The following is a 16,809-nucleotide window of genomic DNA, read 5'->3' as shown; positions in this document are numbered from 1 at the left end:
TAGTATGTTGTGGTTATGTATACATTTGCGCGTAGCTGTGAGTGTGAAAGCTGTGGTATGGTAAGCCGTTTGTGTTTTCTTTGTTTTGGGTGGGACATGTTTGTTATTTAGCCTGCATCTCACAGAGCTCAGATTACAGCCTTGATTTCAGGCTCTGCTGGAATGTCCCCGGCTCCTCGCTATTCTGGTCCTGACCCAGGGACACTGCAGCTCTAGAGCTCAGCCCAACGCTCTTCCTCTCCTTAATATACCTCCTTTTCCTCTCTTCCTCCCTTCTACTGCACCTCCCCCATCATATTCAGCTGCCTTCAGCTGTACCTTTTTATCTCAGTTGCTGTGGGAGACCCTTAGGATGTGATCTACGTGGAAGATCCCATAGGCACACAGTTTCCATGCTAGCAGTGCCTACTTTCTCGTGTGTCGGCAGGAAGTTGACCTATGAATAATGCAGGTGACCCCTCCAATTGGGGCTAGGGGATGATGGGGAAATTAAGTGACTAGGTTACCAAGAAAACGGACAGGGGAAAGCTTACCGTTGCTTGGTACTGAGGGTATTAAAGATGCAGATGGAGCAAGAAAGGGACAGATGCACAGAATATGTAAATGTTGTGGATCGGTGGCCACATCCAGGAAGTGATGATACAGGGGACGATGAGAGGATGCAAACAGGATGCTATCTTCTGTGGCTTCCTGTTTCTTTTTAGAATCGATGTTCCCATGAAGTTCTACCATACTAAACATTTTAATTAACCTCTGGGATATGTGGGACGCTAGCGCCAAATTCAAATAAATTACTATTAAAAATCACACTTTCGTTGAATCACATATGCAAGATAGCAAATTAAAGCTACACTTGTTGTGAATCCAGCGAACATGTCAGATTCCAAAGGCTTTTTGGCGAAAGCATACGACGCTATTATCTGAGGATAGCACCTCCGTAAACAAAGAGAAACCATGTTTCAACCCTGCAGGCGCGACAACTCAGAAATAAAAATATAATTCATGCCTTACCTTTGACAAGCTTCTTTTGTTGGCACTCATATGTCCCATAAACATCACAAATGGTCCTTTTGTTCGATTAATTCCGTCGATATATATATCCAAAATGTCCATTGATTTGGCGCGTTTGATCCAGAAAAACACAGGTTCCAACTTGCTCAACATGACGACAAAATATCTCAAAAGTTACCCGTAAACTTTGCCAAAACATTTCAAACTACTTTTGTAATACAACTTTAGGTATTTTTTTCCGTAAATAATCGATACAATTGAAGACTGGATGATCTGTGTTCAATACAGGAAGAAAACAAACTGAAGCATGCTGTCTGGTCACGCGCCTCTATCTAACAGTACACTTCAAGTGACCCTCGTTCAAGATGGCTGTACTTCTTCATTACACAAAGGAATAACCTCAACCAATTTCTAAAGACTGACATCCAGTGGAAGCGATAAGAACTGCAAGAAGGTCCCTTAGGAATCTGGATTCCCATTGAAAAGAGTGACCTAAAAAAAATCTGAATGGTTTTTCCTCTGGGTTTCACCTGCTACATAAGTTCAGGTATACTCAGATATGATTCAAACAGTTTTAGAAACTTCAGTGTTGTCTATCCAAATCTACTAATAGTATGCATATCTTCTGGGGATGAGTAGCAGGCAGTTGAATTTGGGCATGCATTTCATCCGGACATGAAAATTACTGCCCCCTGTCACCTAGAAGTTAACAGGGAGTAGAAGCGTGTGGGTTCTGTTCGAAATAGTATCAGCCAGCCAATGGGGTCGTTCATTACTGTAGTGCCTAGAAGGCGGGACATAGTCCACATTAAAACATTTCTAATAAAAGCAAGTTGGTGAACAAACTCAAAATAGCCAAATTATCTTGCAGTTTGTTACGTTACAATTTTCAGGAGCCACATTGGGCTTGGTTAATTCTGTTCACCAACTCTCACCTTTTATCTGTCAGACTGACTGGTAGCATCCATTGACCTTTTACTGCTCAGTTTTTTGGGGGGGTCAGAGAACATGCTTTAGACCTGCCAGTGTACAGTGTGTGAACTGGTCTCTTCTCTCATAACAGGCTGTGCTGAGACAGAGGTCATAGACTGAATGGATTGGGATTGGACACAATCAGGTGAAGGTGTGTGAACATGTGCAGTGGAGTCCATGCCATTTACACTGCACCTCATTCTCCAGATTCTCAATCTAGTTCAACAAACTTTGTAGACCTATGCTGTCTTATAAAACCGTTAACCGCTTTCAATTCCTATCACTTTAAAACCTGCCCCGTACCTGGAACAAACATCTCCCAATCTCTGGGCAAGTTTCACATTGTCAGAAGTGGCTGATTCAGGATAATTTACATAATGCCAGGCGTGTTGTGACTTGTTCATGGTGGGCTTCTGTTCAGACGAGACGACTCTCTGAAATAGAAAGGGTATATCTATCTGTTGTACATTTGTTTCCTTCCTTTTCAGAGTATAGGTCTGTCGAAAAGTTGAAGTAAAAGCGAACAACAAATGGAATGACCTAGCTTTCACCTGGATTCACCATGTCAATCTGATTTCTTATTAATTAACGTCACCTGTTAATCCACTTCAATCAGTGTAGCTGAAGGGGAGAAGACAAGTTAAATAATGTTTAAGCTGTGAAACAATTGGGACATGAATTGTGTATGCGTGCCATTCAGAGAGTGAATGGGCAAGACCAAAGATTTAAGTGCCTTTGAATGAGTATCAAGAACTGCAGCGTTGCTGGGTTTTTCACACAACAGTTTCCTGTGTTTCAAGAATGGTCCACCACCCAAAAGACATCCAGCCAAATTGACACAACTGTGGGACACTTTGGAGTCAACATGGGCCAGCATCCCTATGGAATGCTTTTGACACCTTGTTGAGTCAATTCCCCAACAAATGGAGTGTTCTGAAGTCAAAAAGGGGTGTGACTCAATATTAGGAAAGTGTTCTTAATGTTTTGTGCATGTATGCAAATATATTCAGTTTGATGCCACTGGGCAGCATGGTTGTCAAAATATTTGAGGAAACCAATATTCATATGCTTTACCAGTACCACCTTATGATATTGTGCAACGGAAAGATTTGTACAAGGAAATAAAACATTTCACTGCAGTCTCCTATACAACCACTTTCTTGTTCTTTTCCCCCTATATCTTGTATACAGTCAAGCTATATAGCTTGACCTTTTTCTTTCAGTACCGACAAGCGGGACTCTGCTCTAAGGTGTGGGGGGGGATGAGGGAAAGAGATTTTAGAGGGATGGTGAAAAGGAGATTGAACAGGGAGCATGAAGTGGAGACGTATGGCTTAGAGACGAGGAGTGTGTCCGCGGTGGCACTCTACAGGAGACTAGGAGTGTTTCTCAATGCATACTACTGTGCTCCTAGCATGGCAGCGTCGGTGTAAGAGTCCAGATCAAAGTATGCGAAGGAGAAGCAGAAATCAAATGCATACTCCGTTTATGCATATTTTGAAGATTCAACAAAGTATGCACAGAAATATATATATATATATATATTTTTTTTTTTTTTACTTGGTTGCGTATATATATATATATATTATTATTATATATATATTTGTATATATATATATATATATATATATATATATATATATATATATATATATATATATATATACGCAACCAAGTAAAAAATTATGCACATTTTCTTGAAATCAATAGCGGCCATTGTTTGAGCTGAAGCGAGAGAAAATAAACTGACTTCAAGATTATAATCTTGCCCAATCACATCACATACTGTATGTTGCCTGGCTACAATATTTCATCTTGATAAGTGAATAAATACATGTAATTTGGGCATATTCTTTTTCTACCTGCCTACAATGTTTTAATTTAAAATAATTTTACTAGGCAAGTCAGTTAAGAACAAATTCTTATTTTCAATGACGGCCTAGTTAACAGTGGGTTAACTGCCTTGTTCAGGGGCAGAACTCGGGGATTCGATCTTGCAACCTTTCGGTTACTAGTCCAATGCTCTAACCACTAGGCTACCTGCCGCCCCAATACCCACTGTAGTGTGCGTAGGTCGTAAGTCCGGGTTCCCGAGTGGTGCAGCGGTCTACGGCACTGCATCTGAGGTGTCACTGCAGTCCCTGGTTCGATTCCAGGCTGTATCACATCCGGACATGATTGGGTGTCTCATAGGGCGGCGCGCAATTGGCCCAGGTTTGGCAGTGGTAGGCTGTCATTGTAAATAAGAATTTGTTCTTAACTGACTTGCCTAGTGTTTTTTTAAAATATTTTTGTTATACCCTTTCAGTCAATAGCGCTAACAGGCTAGCAACTTCTATTAGTTAGCAAGCCAAATTTAGCCACAAATAATTTAGCTAGCTACCCATGAAGAATTAACATCTGCATTAACATTAGTTAGTCATTTTTGCCATCTGGTTATATTATGATTCTCACATACTCCATAACCATCAGCTAGCTACTGTAACTATTGTTGCCATTGTCCTGGCTGGAAGAAGGTTCAGTGAATGGGGTTAGCAGCATGAGGTAATACAGTAGGGGGGTGCTTCTCAAATGTTTTGTGTGTTCTCCACACTATCTGATCTTCGCAAAAACGTTTTCGGAGAATGCACTTGGAGCATGAGCGTGTGGAGCACGGTAGTATGTATATTGAGAAACCCCCTAGGAGTGTCAGAGGTGGTGCTCTACATGTCCAAGCCTGCAGTTTTGGACTGAGGTTGCATAACGGCTCTCATCCATTCTGCAGTTTTCCACTACAGAATGATGAGCTCATAGCGGGTGTGTGTGTACGATTGTGTGAAAGACAGTATGTCTGTGTGCCAGTGTGCTTGCCTGCCCATTTCAGTTTCTGTGTGTGTGTGTGTCGTAGCCTACCTCTCAAGCGCTGGAACAATGAACTTGTATTTTTTCTTTCTTTGTTGTGCGGGAAAGGGAAAGTAGTGGCCGTCTTCCTCTGGTGTGAACCCTGAGTGGGTCAAGGCCCGTCCAGGGGAGGAAAACAAGGGCAGTGTCTACGAAGAAGGGAACAGCAGCTGTAGAGGGAGGATCCGGGGTAAGAGAAGTGGACATGAAGGGAAGAGGTGTGTAGTGGAGGCAGGGGCTGTTGGAAATGTGAATGCAGTATAGTCTAATCTCAGGACCAACATTTCTATTACTTTCCATGAACACAATTCAGCTTGTCCCTGTGCTGGTGTTTGACTACTGTACTGCTAGAGAAGGAGGAGTAGAGCAGGCAGCAGCAGGCTGAACGCAGGATGACCCATTTCTCCAGAGGCTTTAAATCACATCATCAGTCCCTCACACTGGAACAGATGTGATTTTCCTCCTATCAAATGCTATGTAGGGAGACTTGTATAGCTACTAGCTAACTCGGCTTACTGTCTGAATCGCCTTTGTTAATATGTCAATTCAAAAGAAATAGCAAAGGGATTTTGGTAGTTAGTATATGGAATAATAGTAGTAAAGGACAAACCTCTTGAACAAGGTGCCCGAAGAAGAGGCCTAACGCAGTGGGGGGGCTCAGAACGGCTTTCAACTTAATCTTAAAAGTTGTAATAGTAGAATGCACAAGGTGCAATTTCGAAATTGGCTAGTACATCAGTTTTCCTCTTGTCATATCAGTCATTGCATACCGTAGCTATTTATAACTTGTGTGTGACATTAACAGTGCATGTGCCCATAGAAATAGATGAGATGATCCCCAATGCTGGAAGTGGGGCCTGAGTAAAAGTGTCTGGAAACCCTTCCTCTAATGCATAAATCAGAGCGGAATGAAGTACAATAAGCCAGTCAGTAGCACGGGTCACATGTCAGTCAGTGTCTGCGTCTCAGATCTGTCTTGTCTCCCCAGGTGCTGATATGTGCTGAGGATGAGTGGCGTGGCAGACAACTCCATGGCGCCCATGTGCTCCGAACGGAAACGCAAGATCTCCACCTGTGATACACCAGGCCTTGGGCGAGTCACTGTTGGGAGCTGTGCCTCCGTCTGCATCTCCTTCCTTTCTCTCTTTTTGTGTGTACCTGTCTTAGTGTGTTTACAAGCAAAGAGTTTTCTTTGCTCACTAGCCTTTGTGAAATGCCCCTTTCCTTGGCTTCAATATTTATTTTTCATTCCCATGGATTTCTGTTCATTATGGAGGGATAGGTGTGGTTGTCATGGTGACGTTTGACCGTACCCTCCCCCACCCTGCAGGTGTGACAAGCGCAGAAGGGAGCAGGAGAGTAAATACATCGAGGAGCTGGCCGAGCTGATCTCTGCCAACCTCAGCAACATGGTCAGCTTCAACGTGAAGCCAGACAAATGTGCCATCCTCAAGGAAACCGTCCGGCAGATTAGGCAAATCAAAGAGCAAGGTACCAGCTCCCCAATGATCTACTGATGCCACTAGTGTGCTCTTAATATCAGCATGTTTTTGATTTTAGCTTAACAAAAAAAGGTCGGGAGAACATGGTAAGTTATTCATAAATCATTGCTGTAGTATTTGCTCAGTGCATGGTTTTATGATTAGGAGGATGCTGTGTCAAACTGGGCTGTAGAGACTGTCAGTGATGAAGCTGTTAGGTGGTGGCTGCCTCGCCTGGACTCAGTGTTTGTGTTTGGGAGAAATTAACACCTGTAATTGAGTCGTGATGGCTCAAGGCCATGGTGCTCCAGGCTCATGTGTCTGTTTGCACTGGAGTGGCAGACCCAGCCTGGGAGACGGATGGGACTGGAGAGCAGGGTGAAAGGGGAGGGCTCTCAAGACAAGCGAGAGATTCCAGCACCATAAACCCCCCCTTTGTCCTTTGTGGCTCTGAAGTGGTTGGATCATGTAAGCAGTATGGTATTAGCTCCACCTAGCCTTCAGGTAAATTATGTGCAGTTTATACCGATGCAATCCACTCGGATTAGACCAGTGAGGAAGGTGAGAAGGAAGGAAAGTTATTGGATTTGTATCCACCCCAGGGCCACAGCTGGCTGCTGCTGCTTGGAACTTTGTACAGCCAAGTTGCCATAGTTACAGGCAGTGAATGATGAAGGCCCTCTTTTTCTGTTACCTTTTAACCACACATCTCTTGCCCTCTTTCTCCAATTCATTTACTCCTGTCTAATTTAGTTATACTCTTTCATCTCTTCCCTCACATTACTGTTAGCCTTGTGACTCTAAATTAAGAACGAAAATCTATTGTTCAAGCTCTCCCTTCCGTCCAAGTGAATTTCTCTTCGAATCAGAATATGTTGAACACTGAACTATATCATGATTTATTCTAATAGTATTTTTAGAAGTGTATAAATTTAGTTAATATTGCCTTCTGGTGGTTGACAGTTGGTAATTTCTACTGTGACATGGTTGGCTGGATAACTGGTGTCTGTAGGCTAATTTCGGTCTCCTGCAAATCTCTTTTGCAGTTATGTTTCTAATTTATCATCACAATTCCACAATTGATATCAAGCTGCTTGTTTAGAGTTATGTCCTGCAATGTTGCACTATAATAACTTGATTTACCTTATCTAATGTGAAGTGACTGTGGATCCTTGTCCCTCTGCAGGGAAGAGTTCATGCAGCGATGACGATGTCCAGAAGGCAGATGTGTCTTCCACTGGTCAAGGGGTCATTGACAAGGACCATCTGGGACCGCTGCTACTACAGGTTAGCCTGTGGACAGGGTGGGGGTCAAAGGGCAGTGGAATTAGGTTCACCTCCTTATGTTGAATCGGTGACATACAAGACTGTGAATAGCTCTTATGTGCAGCTGGTCATAAACATTTAGTATTGATAGTTATTGACAAACACAATTATCTCCCCCTCTCTCCTCTGCCTCAGGCCCTGGATGGGTTTCTGTTTGTGGTGAACCGGGAGGGCAGTGTCGTGTTTGTGTCTGACAACGTGACCCAGTACCTACAGTACAAACAGGAGGAGCTCATCAATACCTCTGTCTACAACATCCTCCATGAGGATGACCGGGAGCAGCTGCACAAGAACCTGCCCAAGAACAGTGCGAGACACACAGTCCCAATAAAACTTGAACATATGCCATTTCACTTTTTTTTAGTGGCACTGCAGAATGGCATGAAAGTAATTATTGTGTCCCTTTATCTCATCCAGCACCCAATGGTGGGTCATGGGGAGGAGAGGCACTGCGGCAGAAGAGCCACACCTTTAACTGCCGTATGCTGGTGAAATACGGTCACGGACAGAACCATCAGAACCATGGGCAGTCTGAGGGTCCCAACAGGCAGCGCTACGAGACCATGCAGTGCTTCGCCCTGACCCAGCCCCGTGCCATGATGGAGGAAGAAGGTAGCGGACTAGGGGCAGGATATCCTCAATCATGTGTAACAGTTAAATGTGTATTTTCTATTTATGACGCAGACCTGCTGTACTTCTCACATTGACTTTCTGTAAATGTATTATGGGAACTGGGACAGAAGTGTTGTAGAGCTTGATCTAGGTTTATTTGAGAATGATTGTGTATACTGACTGGGCTGTGGCTGTGTATGTCCAGACCTGCAGTCGTGTATGATCTGCGTGGCCCGTCGCGTCAATGCAGTGGAGAGGACCGAGAGGTTCAGCACCCGTCATGAGCTCTCAGGTGAGACTACTGTAAACGCACTACAGTCACGTGTTCATTCTCTATTCAAATGCTCGCGCCATTCGTTCAATCTGAGTAACCGAACACGCTCTCGAACCGTTGGGAATGTCTATTGATCTGCATATATTGAGAACTGTACCGTTTTAGAACATGAATTTGAGTCTGGGACACACAGAACATTTGTTTTTCAGAACGAAATAAGAATACAGTTGCAATGTATGTGACCCATGCCCTTTGATTGTGTTGTCTGATAGGTAAATTGATAGAGATCGAACAGCAGAGTTCTCTCCACACTACCATGCATCCAGGCTGGGAGGACCTGGTGAGGCGCTGCATGCAAATGTTCCTCCATCGCAGCGAGGGCCAGCCCTGGTCCTACAAACGTCACTACCAGGAGGGTACGTCTCTCTCTGCTATTCTCTTCTGGCTCCCTGCAATATAACCATGACTTCTCAATGTCTCACCTTGATACTGAGCAATACATGCACAACGACAAAGCATCTCTGCTCCTAATTTATAACAGACTACTATTAGGTGATAAGCATGTTGGTTGATCAGTCTCATTTTCTGTTTTCATGGTTCTCTCCAGCCTTTCTGCATGGCCGTGCCGAGACGCCATCTTACCGGTTCTCTCTCTCCGACGGCACCCCGGTCACTGCTCAAACCAGGAGCGAACTGTGTCGTAACCACACCTCCAATGAGCCACCCACCTTCCTTTCTACCCACCTGCTACAGAGGTTAGTATGTCAGCTTGGTGCGCTCAGAACCATGGCATCACCATCACCCACTCAGTGTAGGATTTGACTGTTTTCTTTGTCCAGTTGTAGTAGGCCAGATTGAGGTTTTTACTGTATTGTAGATAGTGTTTTCCACTCCTGACCTCTCCTTCTCCCTGCCAGGGAGCAGAATGGCTTCCAAACCAACCAGGGGGGTGTGATGAGGCACCAGGGCATGGGCCTCCCCAACACCCAGATGAACATGGCTCCTGGAGTGGGCATGGGTGGCATGAATAGGGGCTTCGGCACGGGGGCAGAGCAGGGGCACATGGGTCAAAGAGCCGGGCCCCCGTATGCAGCTGGCAACAGGATGAACTGTATTAATCAGACTAACTCGATTAATCAAATTAACCCTTCGATGCATCAAATGAACTCTCAAATGAATTCAATGAACAATATGAGTCCGATGAATTCCATTAATCAAACAAACTCCATGCATCCAATGAGCTCTCAGATGAATTCCATGAACCAGATTAATTCTATGAGTCAGATGAACCAGATAAATCGGATGAACCAGAGGAGTCAGATGAGCCTCCCTGTAATGCATCAGCAGCATCTACAGCATCCTCAGCAGCAGCAGGCCCCGTTCCATGGAGCGGGGTACAGCATGGGGGCCATGACTAGCCCCCCTCAGGGCAGTCCAGGTATGAATGCCCCCCAGCAGAACATCATGGGCTCCCCTAGAGTAAGGGGGAGCCCCAAAATGTGCGCTAGCCCCTTCTCCCCAGGAGGTATGCACTCTCCCATGAGCTCGGGTCACCCAGGGGGGTCTGGAGTTAGCACTGGCTTCTCCAGCAGCTCCCTAAATGCCCTCCAGGCCATCAGTGAGGGGGTGGGCACCTCTATACCTGCACTCACCTCTCCCCCCGCACACAAGCCTGACAGCTCTCCAAGCGTCAACTCTACCCAGCAGGGACAAAGCCAGTGGCAGGGCGCGGTCTGTAAACCAGGCAGTTCAGACTCCAAGAGCCCGAGTAGCTTACTGGCCAGTGGAGGGGAGCAGCAGCAACACACCCCCACCACAGAGGGGACCTCAGACAAGCCAGACAGCCAGGCCAACAGGGATGGCCCAGCCTGGGGAGAAGCCAACCGACGGGTCCCTGACAACAAGGGGGGCCATAAGAAGCTCCTGCAGCTCCTCACCTCCCCTACAGAGGAGCTGGTGCCCCATAACCCCCAGGCTGGCCCTGGCAAAACCCCCATGGGCTCTGAGGCCAAGGACGACATGCAGGGTATGCCCAGCCCCTCCACGGGTGTGTCGTCCTCCACTGCTGCAGTGGGACAGCAAGGCCTAGGAACAGGAGCTGCAGCAGCACACTTTGCCAACCAGTCCCTGCAGGAGAAGCACAAGATACTCCACAAGCTGCTGCAGAATGGCAACACCCCAGATGAGGTGGCCCGTATCACAGCTGAGGCCACGGGAAAGGTTGCTGATGGTGTTCCAGAGGCTGGGCCAGGAGGTCCAGGATTGGGGCCAGGAGCAAGGGGGGCTGAGATGAAGCAAGAGCAGCACAGCCCCAAGAAGGAGAAGACCCATGCCCTCCTCCACTACCTCCTCAACAAGGATGACTCTGAAGGGGCAAGGAGTGATGTCAAGCCAAAGCTGGATGAGCTAGAGGGGAGGGGAGCCTCAGGGGTCACAACCTCTGAACCCAACCCCATGGTGGGGAAGGTCAAGACTGAACCACCTGATGAGGTAGGGAGAGACGTTGTGCCTATGGTTAATTGATTTATATTTATTCAGCAAAGAGCAGCTTGTTAACAGTAACATTTCTTTGTTTTCCTTCCCAGTTGGAAACCCTGGAGACAATTCTTGGAGGCTGCAGGAACGCCAGCTCTGGGTTTTATCCCGAGCCCGACTCCAGAGCAGGAAAAGGGGGAAACCAGCGGGGAGGTGGCCCAGACAGTTTGCATGGTAAACTAGCATGAGTTTCTGCTAATTCTGAATAGATAATTCCAGAAGTGCTAATATGTTGCCCATTTTAAATGACTTATGCAGCAAACCACACATCCTTACCATATGTATAGTGTTTGTCCTTAGCCTGTATTGACCCTTCCTCTGTGTGTTCCAGATGGGGGGAGAGGAGCCATGATGTCTGCCCAGCGTGGTCCCCTCCAAAGGGCTCTGTCATTGGACGCTAGGCCCCTGGATGGTGGTGGAGGCCTGGCAGGGAGGAGGAACGTCCCCTGCCCCACCCTCATCAAACTGGAGAACATGGAGGCCCCTATCCGGCCAGGCATAACCAACGGTTTTCCAGGACCTGGAGGCATGGGTATGTGTCCACCACAGGGTGGTGCCGCCCCCCAAAAAATGTACTTGCTCACTTACGTTGGGTTGATTGGTTTCAGCATGTAGATTTTGCCCCTTAACCTCTCAATCTATTGACCTTTCTGGCCTCTCCTTACTACACTCCAATGACAGCACTGCTGTTCAGTACTACAGTTAGATGTATTTAATTAATGGACGTTAACAAGACTGTTCCCTAGGAGGTATGAACAGGGCTATGGGGATGTCACAGCGGCCCTCCATGGCAGGGCAAGGTGACTGGGGGATGCCAAGGTCCAGTGGCAGTCCTGTGGGGGCACCAGGACACGCCTCAATGGGACGGCCAGGGATGGACTTCAACTCCAAGGGCATAATGAGAGGCCCCTTGGTCAACCGATCCAATAGTTTACCTGGCAACACCAGGTCTATGCTGAAGCAGCAACTCATGGAAATGGGTATGTAGTGTGTGGGCGGGGTGAGTGAATATTACATGTAGTTTGGTTGAGTATTTATGACCAACTGTATGCGTGTTTGTATATGATTTGGTTCATGCTGAATTCTACTCTCTGTAGCTTCCAATGAGGTGAATATGGGGATGAGTCCCTTCAGTGGGCAGGGTCCTCCACCTCACTCCCCCTCCTGGCCTGACAGTGCCATGGGAATGGACAGACCACCCACTAACACAAATAGGTGAAAAACCATCATCATAAACAAGCACACATTTATACACACTCGCTGTCTGCCTCATTGTTCCCCCCTCATCTCTTTGCTCTCTCCTGTTAACCCAAACATAATTAGCACTTGGTCTGGTCTGTGTTGGCTCCTCTGTATACAGTACAACTGTTGCCTGTACTGTACTAACCCCCCTTCCTTGTTGTGTACCAGGCGTCAGTTTGGGAACCCCCTGGATGAGCTCCTGGTTCCGCCCTCCACCAGCCAGGGGCAGAGTGATGAGCTGGCGCTGCTGGACCAGCTGGACTCTCTGCTCAACAACACTGATGTTATTGCCCTGGAGGAAATCGACCGGGCCCTGGGCATCCCCGACCTCGTAGGACAGGTACCTTATGAGGACTTCCAGATAACATGGAGCTGAGTCTTTTATTTACAGTGCCTTTAAACCATGTGACAAGAATCATACTGTTATATTGACCATGTCTAACCTCTCTCCTTCCCAGACTCATGGTCCAGAGCAGCAGCCACAGCCAGGTCCGGGGCGGAGGCCCCCATCAGAGCCCTTCGCTGGCCCAGGACCAGACACCTCCATGGGGATGGAGCAGAAGCCCATGTATAGCCAGGGGTACCCAGGACCCCCCTCTATGGGCATGCAGTCAGCCTATGGGGGTAACCCCATGCAGGGCCAGTCCCCTGCTGGTTTCAACCACATGATGAACCAGATGGGGGGCCAGCAAGGCTCAGGGGGCTTCCCTGGCATGGGGGATATGGGCCACCCCCGCGCCAACATGAGACCCCGCATGATGAGTGCCATCAAGCCCCTTAGACAGCAGCTGGTGCAGAGGTTACAGGGCCAGCAGGTATGAGCATATGGCACACGCCACTTCAAAGTTGCAGAAAATGCTATATTTGATTGTGATGTCTAGATGTAGAGGTACTTGAACGCAGGCAGGTGGATCACCTATATGGATGGCAAATGTGACTAACTTTATTCTCTCCCTCTGCAGTTCATGAACCAGACCCGTCAGGGTATGGGCATCAAGGTGGAGAATACCCCTACAGGAAACCCTGCGTTGCGGCCTGGGATGCAGCCCAGTATGGGGAGTCAGGTAGGTAGTCAAACCCCTCCCATGTCATGTTCCATAAAATCAACATCTGGTAGGGCAGACCACCCCTCTCTCACACACACACACACACACACTGATTAAACCCATCCCGTTGCCATGTCGGAAATCACATTTTATTGGTCACATACATATGATTAGCACCTGTTATTGCGAGAGTAGTGAAATGCTTGTAGTCATATCAGTGTTTTCCCCTGTCTGCTTGGGCAGCCTGGATTCCTGAATGCTCAGATGATGGCTCAGCGCAGCAGAGAGATGATGACACTACAGATGAGGAGACAGAGGATGATGATGCTAATGCAGCAGCAACAGGCTGCAGCAGGAGGCTTCAGCCCCCCACCTAACATCACAGCCCCTGCAGGCATGGACAACCCAATGGCAGGACCCCCCATGAACCAGCCAGGACAGCAGCAGTTCAAATACGGCGGGAACTATGGTCTGACCAGGATACATTTCTATTTATTTATTAGCCTTGAAGCATCTCCTCCATTGTCTATTCTCTAAAATAGAGGGCTCTATACTCCTGTCCCTACTCCCTTTCCCATTCATACCTTCCTGATGAGGAGTTTGCCCATTCAAAGGGGTTGTAATATTAACTGTCCTCTTTCTAACTGCTATTTCTAACGCATCATTACAAGTATGCATTGTTCATTCTAAGACCTGGCTGTCATTACAGGAATGAGCCAGCAGGGGGACCACTCGTTTGTAGGTGCAGGCAGCAGCCCGCCCAGCAACATGATGCCAGGTTGTGTGGGAGGGCCTCAGAATCCCATGATGCAACACCACCCCCACAGCAGCCCCATGTACCAGTCAGCAGACATGAAAGGCTGGCCACAGGGTGGAATTCCACGGAACAAGTATGTCTGATAAGCTAATTATAATGTGGGGAAAAAACATAATTTCCTGTTCTCTCGATCTTCTCTACTCTGTTCTTTCTGTGTTTCAGCTCATACCCCCAGCATCATCAGTTCACCCAGCAGGGGAACCCAGGCCAGTTTGGGGGGCCCATGATGATGAATGGCTCCATGGGTGGGCCAGGCCCGGTCAGTGGTGCTGGTGGAGCACAGATGGGCATGAACTCCATGGGAATGGGCCGGATGCCAATGGGACCTGAACAGGTAGATGGTTTGAAATGTGTTAATACATTAATATAGTTAAAGGTAATAACTTCCTGGTAGTGGTTTGATAGCTCAGCCTGAACAGTGTGGATTTATTGTAACATCTGTCCATCCAATTTGTCATTTACAGAAATATTGCTGAAAACGTATGTAATCTATAAGAGCCCTCACCAGGAGGTCAGCAAAGACTGCAGTGCCCCACCTATGTGTCTGCAGTGTGGGTGGGAGAAGGGATGGCTAGGGGTCACCGGACACAGCCCCAAGATCTTATCCCTCCACTGTTCTCCAGTTTGCGCGTGGAGGACACTCATAATAAGCCACAGTGAAAACAAACCAACTACACAGTGAGAGACTCTGGAATAAAGATACACCTCATACCTAATGCAGCCACCCGTTGTAGGCTTGCCCCTCTCTGGGTGGCGTGTGTATGACTTAGTTCAAGAAGAGGCCCTGCTTGTTCTTCCTATGGGAGTGTCTGCTACACCAGAGGAGGCCGCATAGTATGTGTGCTGGGAAACAGAATCTATTTGATACAGAATGGGATACGGTACAACTAGCTATGGCTGCACTTTACCAGAGGGCTTCTATGTAAAAGGATTGTTGCAATATTTCTTAGTCATTACAGCCTTACTAGATTCAATGCATTCACAGCATTGGTTTCTTTTTCTTTTATCCTTTGGATATGCCCCTCTATTTAATTATTATTTTTTTAATTAAAAAAATTGGGGAGCTGTTAGCGCAGATTATTTCTATATTATGCAGATTCAAGCAATACAACTTTCTTCAGATGGAAACGGAGTGTAAAACTCAAGCAAACGGTACTGCAGTATTAATGTCACAATTTATTCTATGTGAATATGAAATGTAAATATGCTACAAAAGTATCCTACATGCTTTTTATAGATAACTTTTTTTGCACAGAGTATGCGACTTGGTCAAATTCTAACTTGTGTATTTGTCTACAAGGTCAATACCATTTTAGTTTGAAGTTTATTTTAACGTTTTGGACTGATGAGTGAGGGTTTCCCACTTTCAACTTTGTCATTATCCTCTGAACATGTTTCTTCTAAGTGATAACAGCCATGTGTTTCTTTTTAGAAACACTTTTATTTGGATATGGTGCATTGACAGTTTGGAGCTTTGAAATTGCAGTGAATGAAGAAAGGACAGTCTCAAATGAGCAGAGCTTCCTGTCAAGCTGCTGTTTTGGCGTGTCTGAGTATTATAGGAAAGAGGTAGGGTGGCGTTATTGACTAGGGACTGTTTATAAAGTAGTTCTTCCTTTCTGTCCTCGCTCTCACTAGTGTTTTATGTCCTTTGACTGTTACTCTTGACTCCAAGAAATGTACCTTTAAATCTTGCGCAATCCAAAGATATTTTTCCAGTTCTTTGTATGGTTTTTGACAGTGTACATTTTTATCTATGCTTTGTATATGCAGACAGTAACTAGGTACATATCATCATATGATATTGGACTGATAGCATAGGGGACTGAGTACTGTTGTTCAGTAGCTAACAGTAGCAGTAATATGTGGATGGGTGATTCAGTGACTGGCGAAACCTTTGCAGTGGCATGCAACAGAATGAAAGGCATATCAACCTCTTACTTTTTTTTTCTTCTAAAAATAACATTCTGTTTTGTCCAGTTTAATGACTTAATTGCATTTTTACATAATGAAATTACTTAAGTCAAACAAAGGATTCACCTGGTTATGTTAATTTTTGTAGTTTTCCTTTGTTCTACAGGATGTATATTCTGACGTTTCTTTTTCTCTATGTTGATAGGGCCATGCTATCCTGGATCCTTGGGACATCTCTAAGTTAACACTTTTTTTTTAATGGTTATGGTTAGTGACATCCCAAAGGAACCTGGCTAGCATTAACTGATGTTGATATTGATGTAAATACAAATTTTCTATTTAAACACTCATGGCTCCAACAGTTGTCTTTTGTCCACAATTTATTAATCAAGAAGAATTGAGGGTTGTCTGAGGCATGGCTCATCTCTGGATCTTGAGACAGGATACCAATAACTTTTCATAGGGTGGAACAAGCTGGAAAAGACAGCAATGGAGGTTAATATTGGCCTACTCTACCAATGGATTGATGAGCATATGTAAGTAATGCCTCATTTAGGCTGCGTTTAGATAAGCAGCCAAATCCTGGTTTTAAAAAATCTTCCACGATTTGGTCTTTTGATCCTTTAACATCAGATCTTTTTCAGAGCTGATCTGATGGGTGAAAATACCAATTGGTGAATTTTTAAAAATCAGAATCGT

The 16,809-nt window shown here is 45.9% G+C and overlaps 1 protein-coding gene across 10 annotated transcripts in view; it reads left to right on the top strand.

Annotated features, from left to right (window-relative positions):
- Nucleotides 1–16,456, top strand: part of LOC118388385 (nuclear receptor coactivator 3-like) — a 33,084-nt gene extending 16,628 nt beyond the window's left edge. For 4 of the 10 annotated variants that reach the window (XM_035777406.2, XM_035777410.2, XM_035777409.2 and 1 more), the window contains 20 exons: nucleotides 5,852–5,956; nucleotides 6,194–6,354; nucleotides 7,531–7,631; nucleotides 7,806–7,977; nucleotides 8,088–8,282; nucleotides 8,488–8,574; nucleotides 8,829–8,972; nucleotides 9,164–9,311; nucleotides 9,474–11,046; nucleotides 11,142–11,265; nucleotides 11,423–11,623; nucleotides 11,838–12,071; nucleotides 12,189–12,306; nucleotides 12,502–12,673; nucleotides 12,792–13,148; nucleotides 13,296–13,397; nucleotides 13,623–13,848; nucleotides 14,089–14,269; nucleotides 14,359–14,530; nucleotides 14,661–16,456. In XM_035777406.2, coding sequence (XP_035633299.1) covers nucleotides 5,871–5,956; nucleotides 6,194–6,354; nucleotides 7,531–7,631; nucleotides 7,806–7,977; nucleotides 8,088–8,282; nucleotides 8,488–8,574; nucleotides 8,829–8,972; nucleotides 9,164–9,311; nucleotides 9,474–11,046; nucleotides 11,142–11,265; nucleotides 11,423–11,623; nucleotides 11,838–12,071; nucleotides 12,189–12,306; nucleotides 12,502–12,673; nucleotides 12,792–13,148; nucleotides 13,296–13,397; nucleotides 13,623–13,848; nucleotides 14,089–14,269; nucleotides 14,359–14,530; nucleotides 14,661–14,672 — 4,566 coding nt within the window. In that variant the 5' untranslated portion in view covers nucleotides 5,852–5,870 and the 3' untranslated portion in view covers nucleotides 14,673–16,456. Of the gene's footprint in view, nucleotides 1–2,074; nucleotides 2,135–4,932; nucleotides 5,082–5,851; nucleotides 5,957–6,193; nucleotides 6,355–7,530; nucleotides 7,632–7,805; nucleotides 7,978–8,087; nucleotides 8,283–8,487; nucleotides 8,575–8,828; nucleotides 8,973–9,163; nucleotides 9,312–9,473; nucleotides 11,047–11,141; nucleotides 11,266–11,422; nucleotides 11,624–11,837; nucleotides 12,072–12,188; nucleotides 12,307–12,501; nucleotides 12,674–12,791; nucleotides 13,149–13,295; nucleotides 13,398–13,622; nucleotides 14,270–14,358; nucleotides 14,531–14,660 lie in introns of those variants that run through there. The other 6 variants (XM_052526686.1, XM_052526688.1, XM_052526687.1 and 3 more) reach the window with 5 other exon arrangements.
- The last annotated feature ends 353 nt before the right edge of the window (nucleotides 16,457–16,809 follow it).

The sequence above is a fragment of the Oncorhynchus keta genome, chromosome 10 (genome assembly GCF_023373465.1).
Source record: "Oncorhynchus keta strain PuntledgeMale-10-30-2019 chromosome 10, Oket_V2, whole genome shotgun sequence".
Classification (NCBI taxonomy): Eukaryota; Metazoa; Chordata; class Actinopteri; order Salmoniformes; family Salmonidae; genus Oncorhynchus; species Oncorhynchus keta.
Note: the sequence above shows the minus strand (reverse complement) of the source record. Positions and strands in the feature narration are given on the sequence as shown.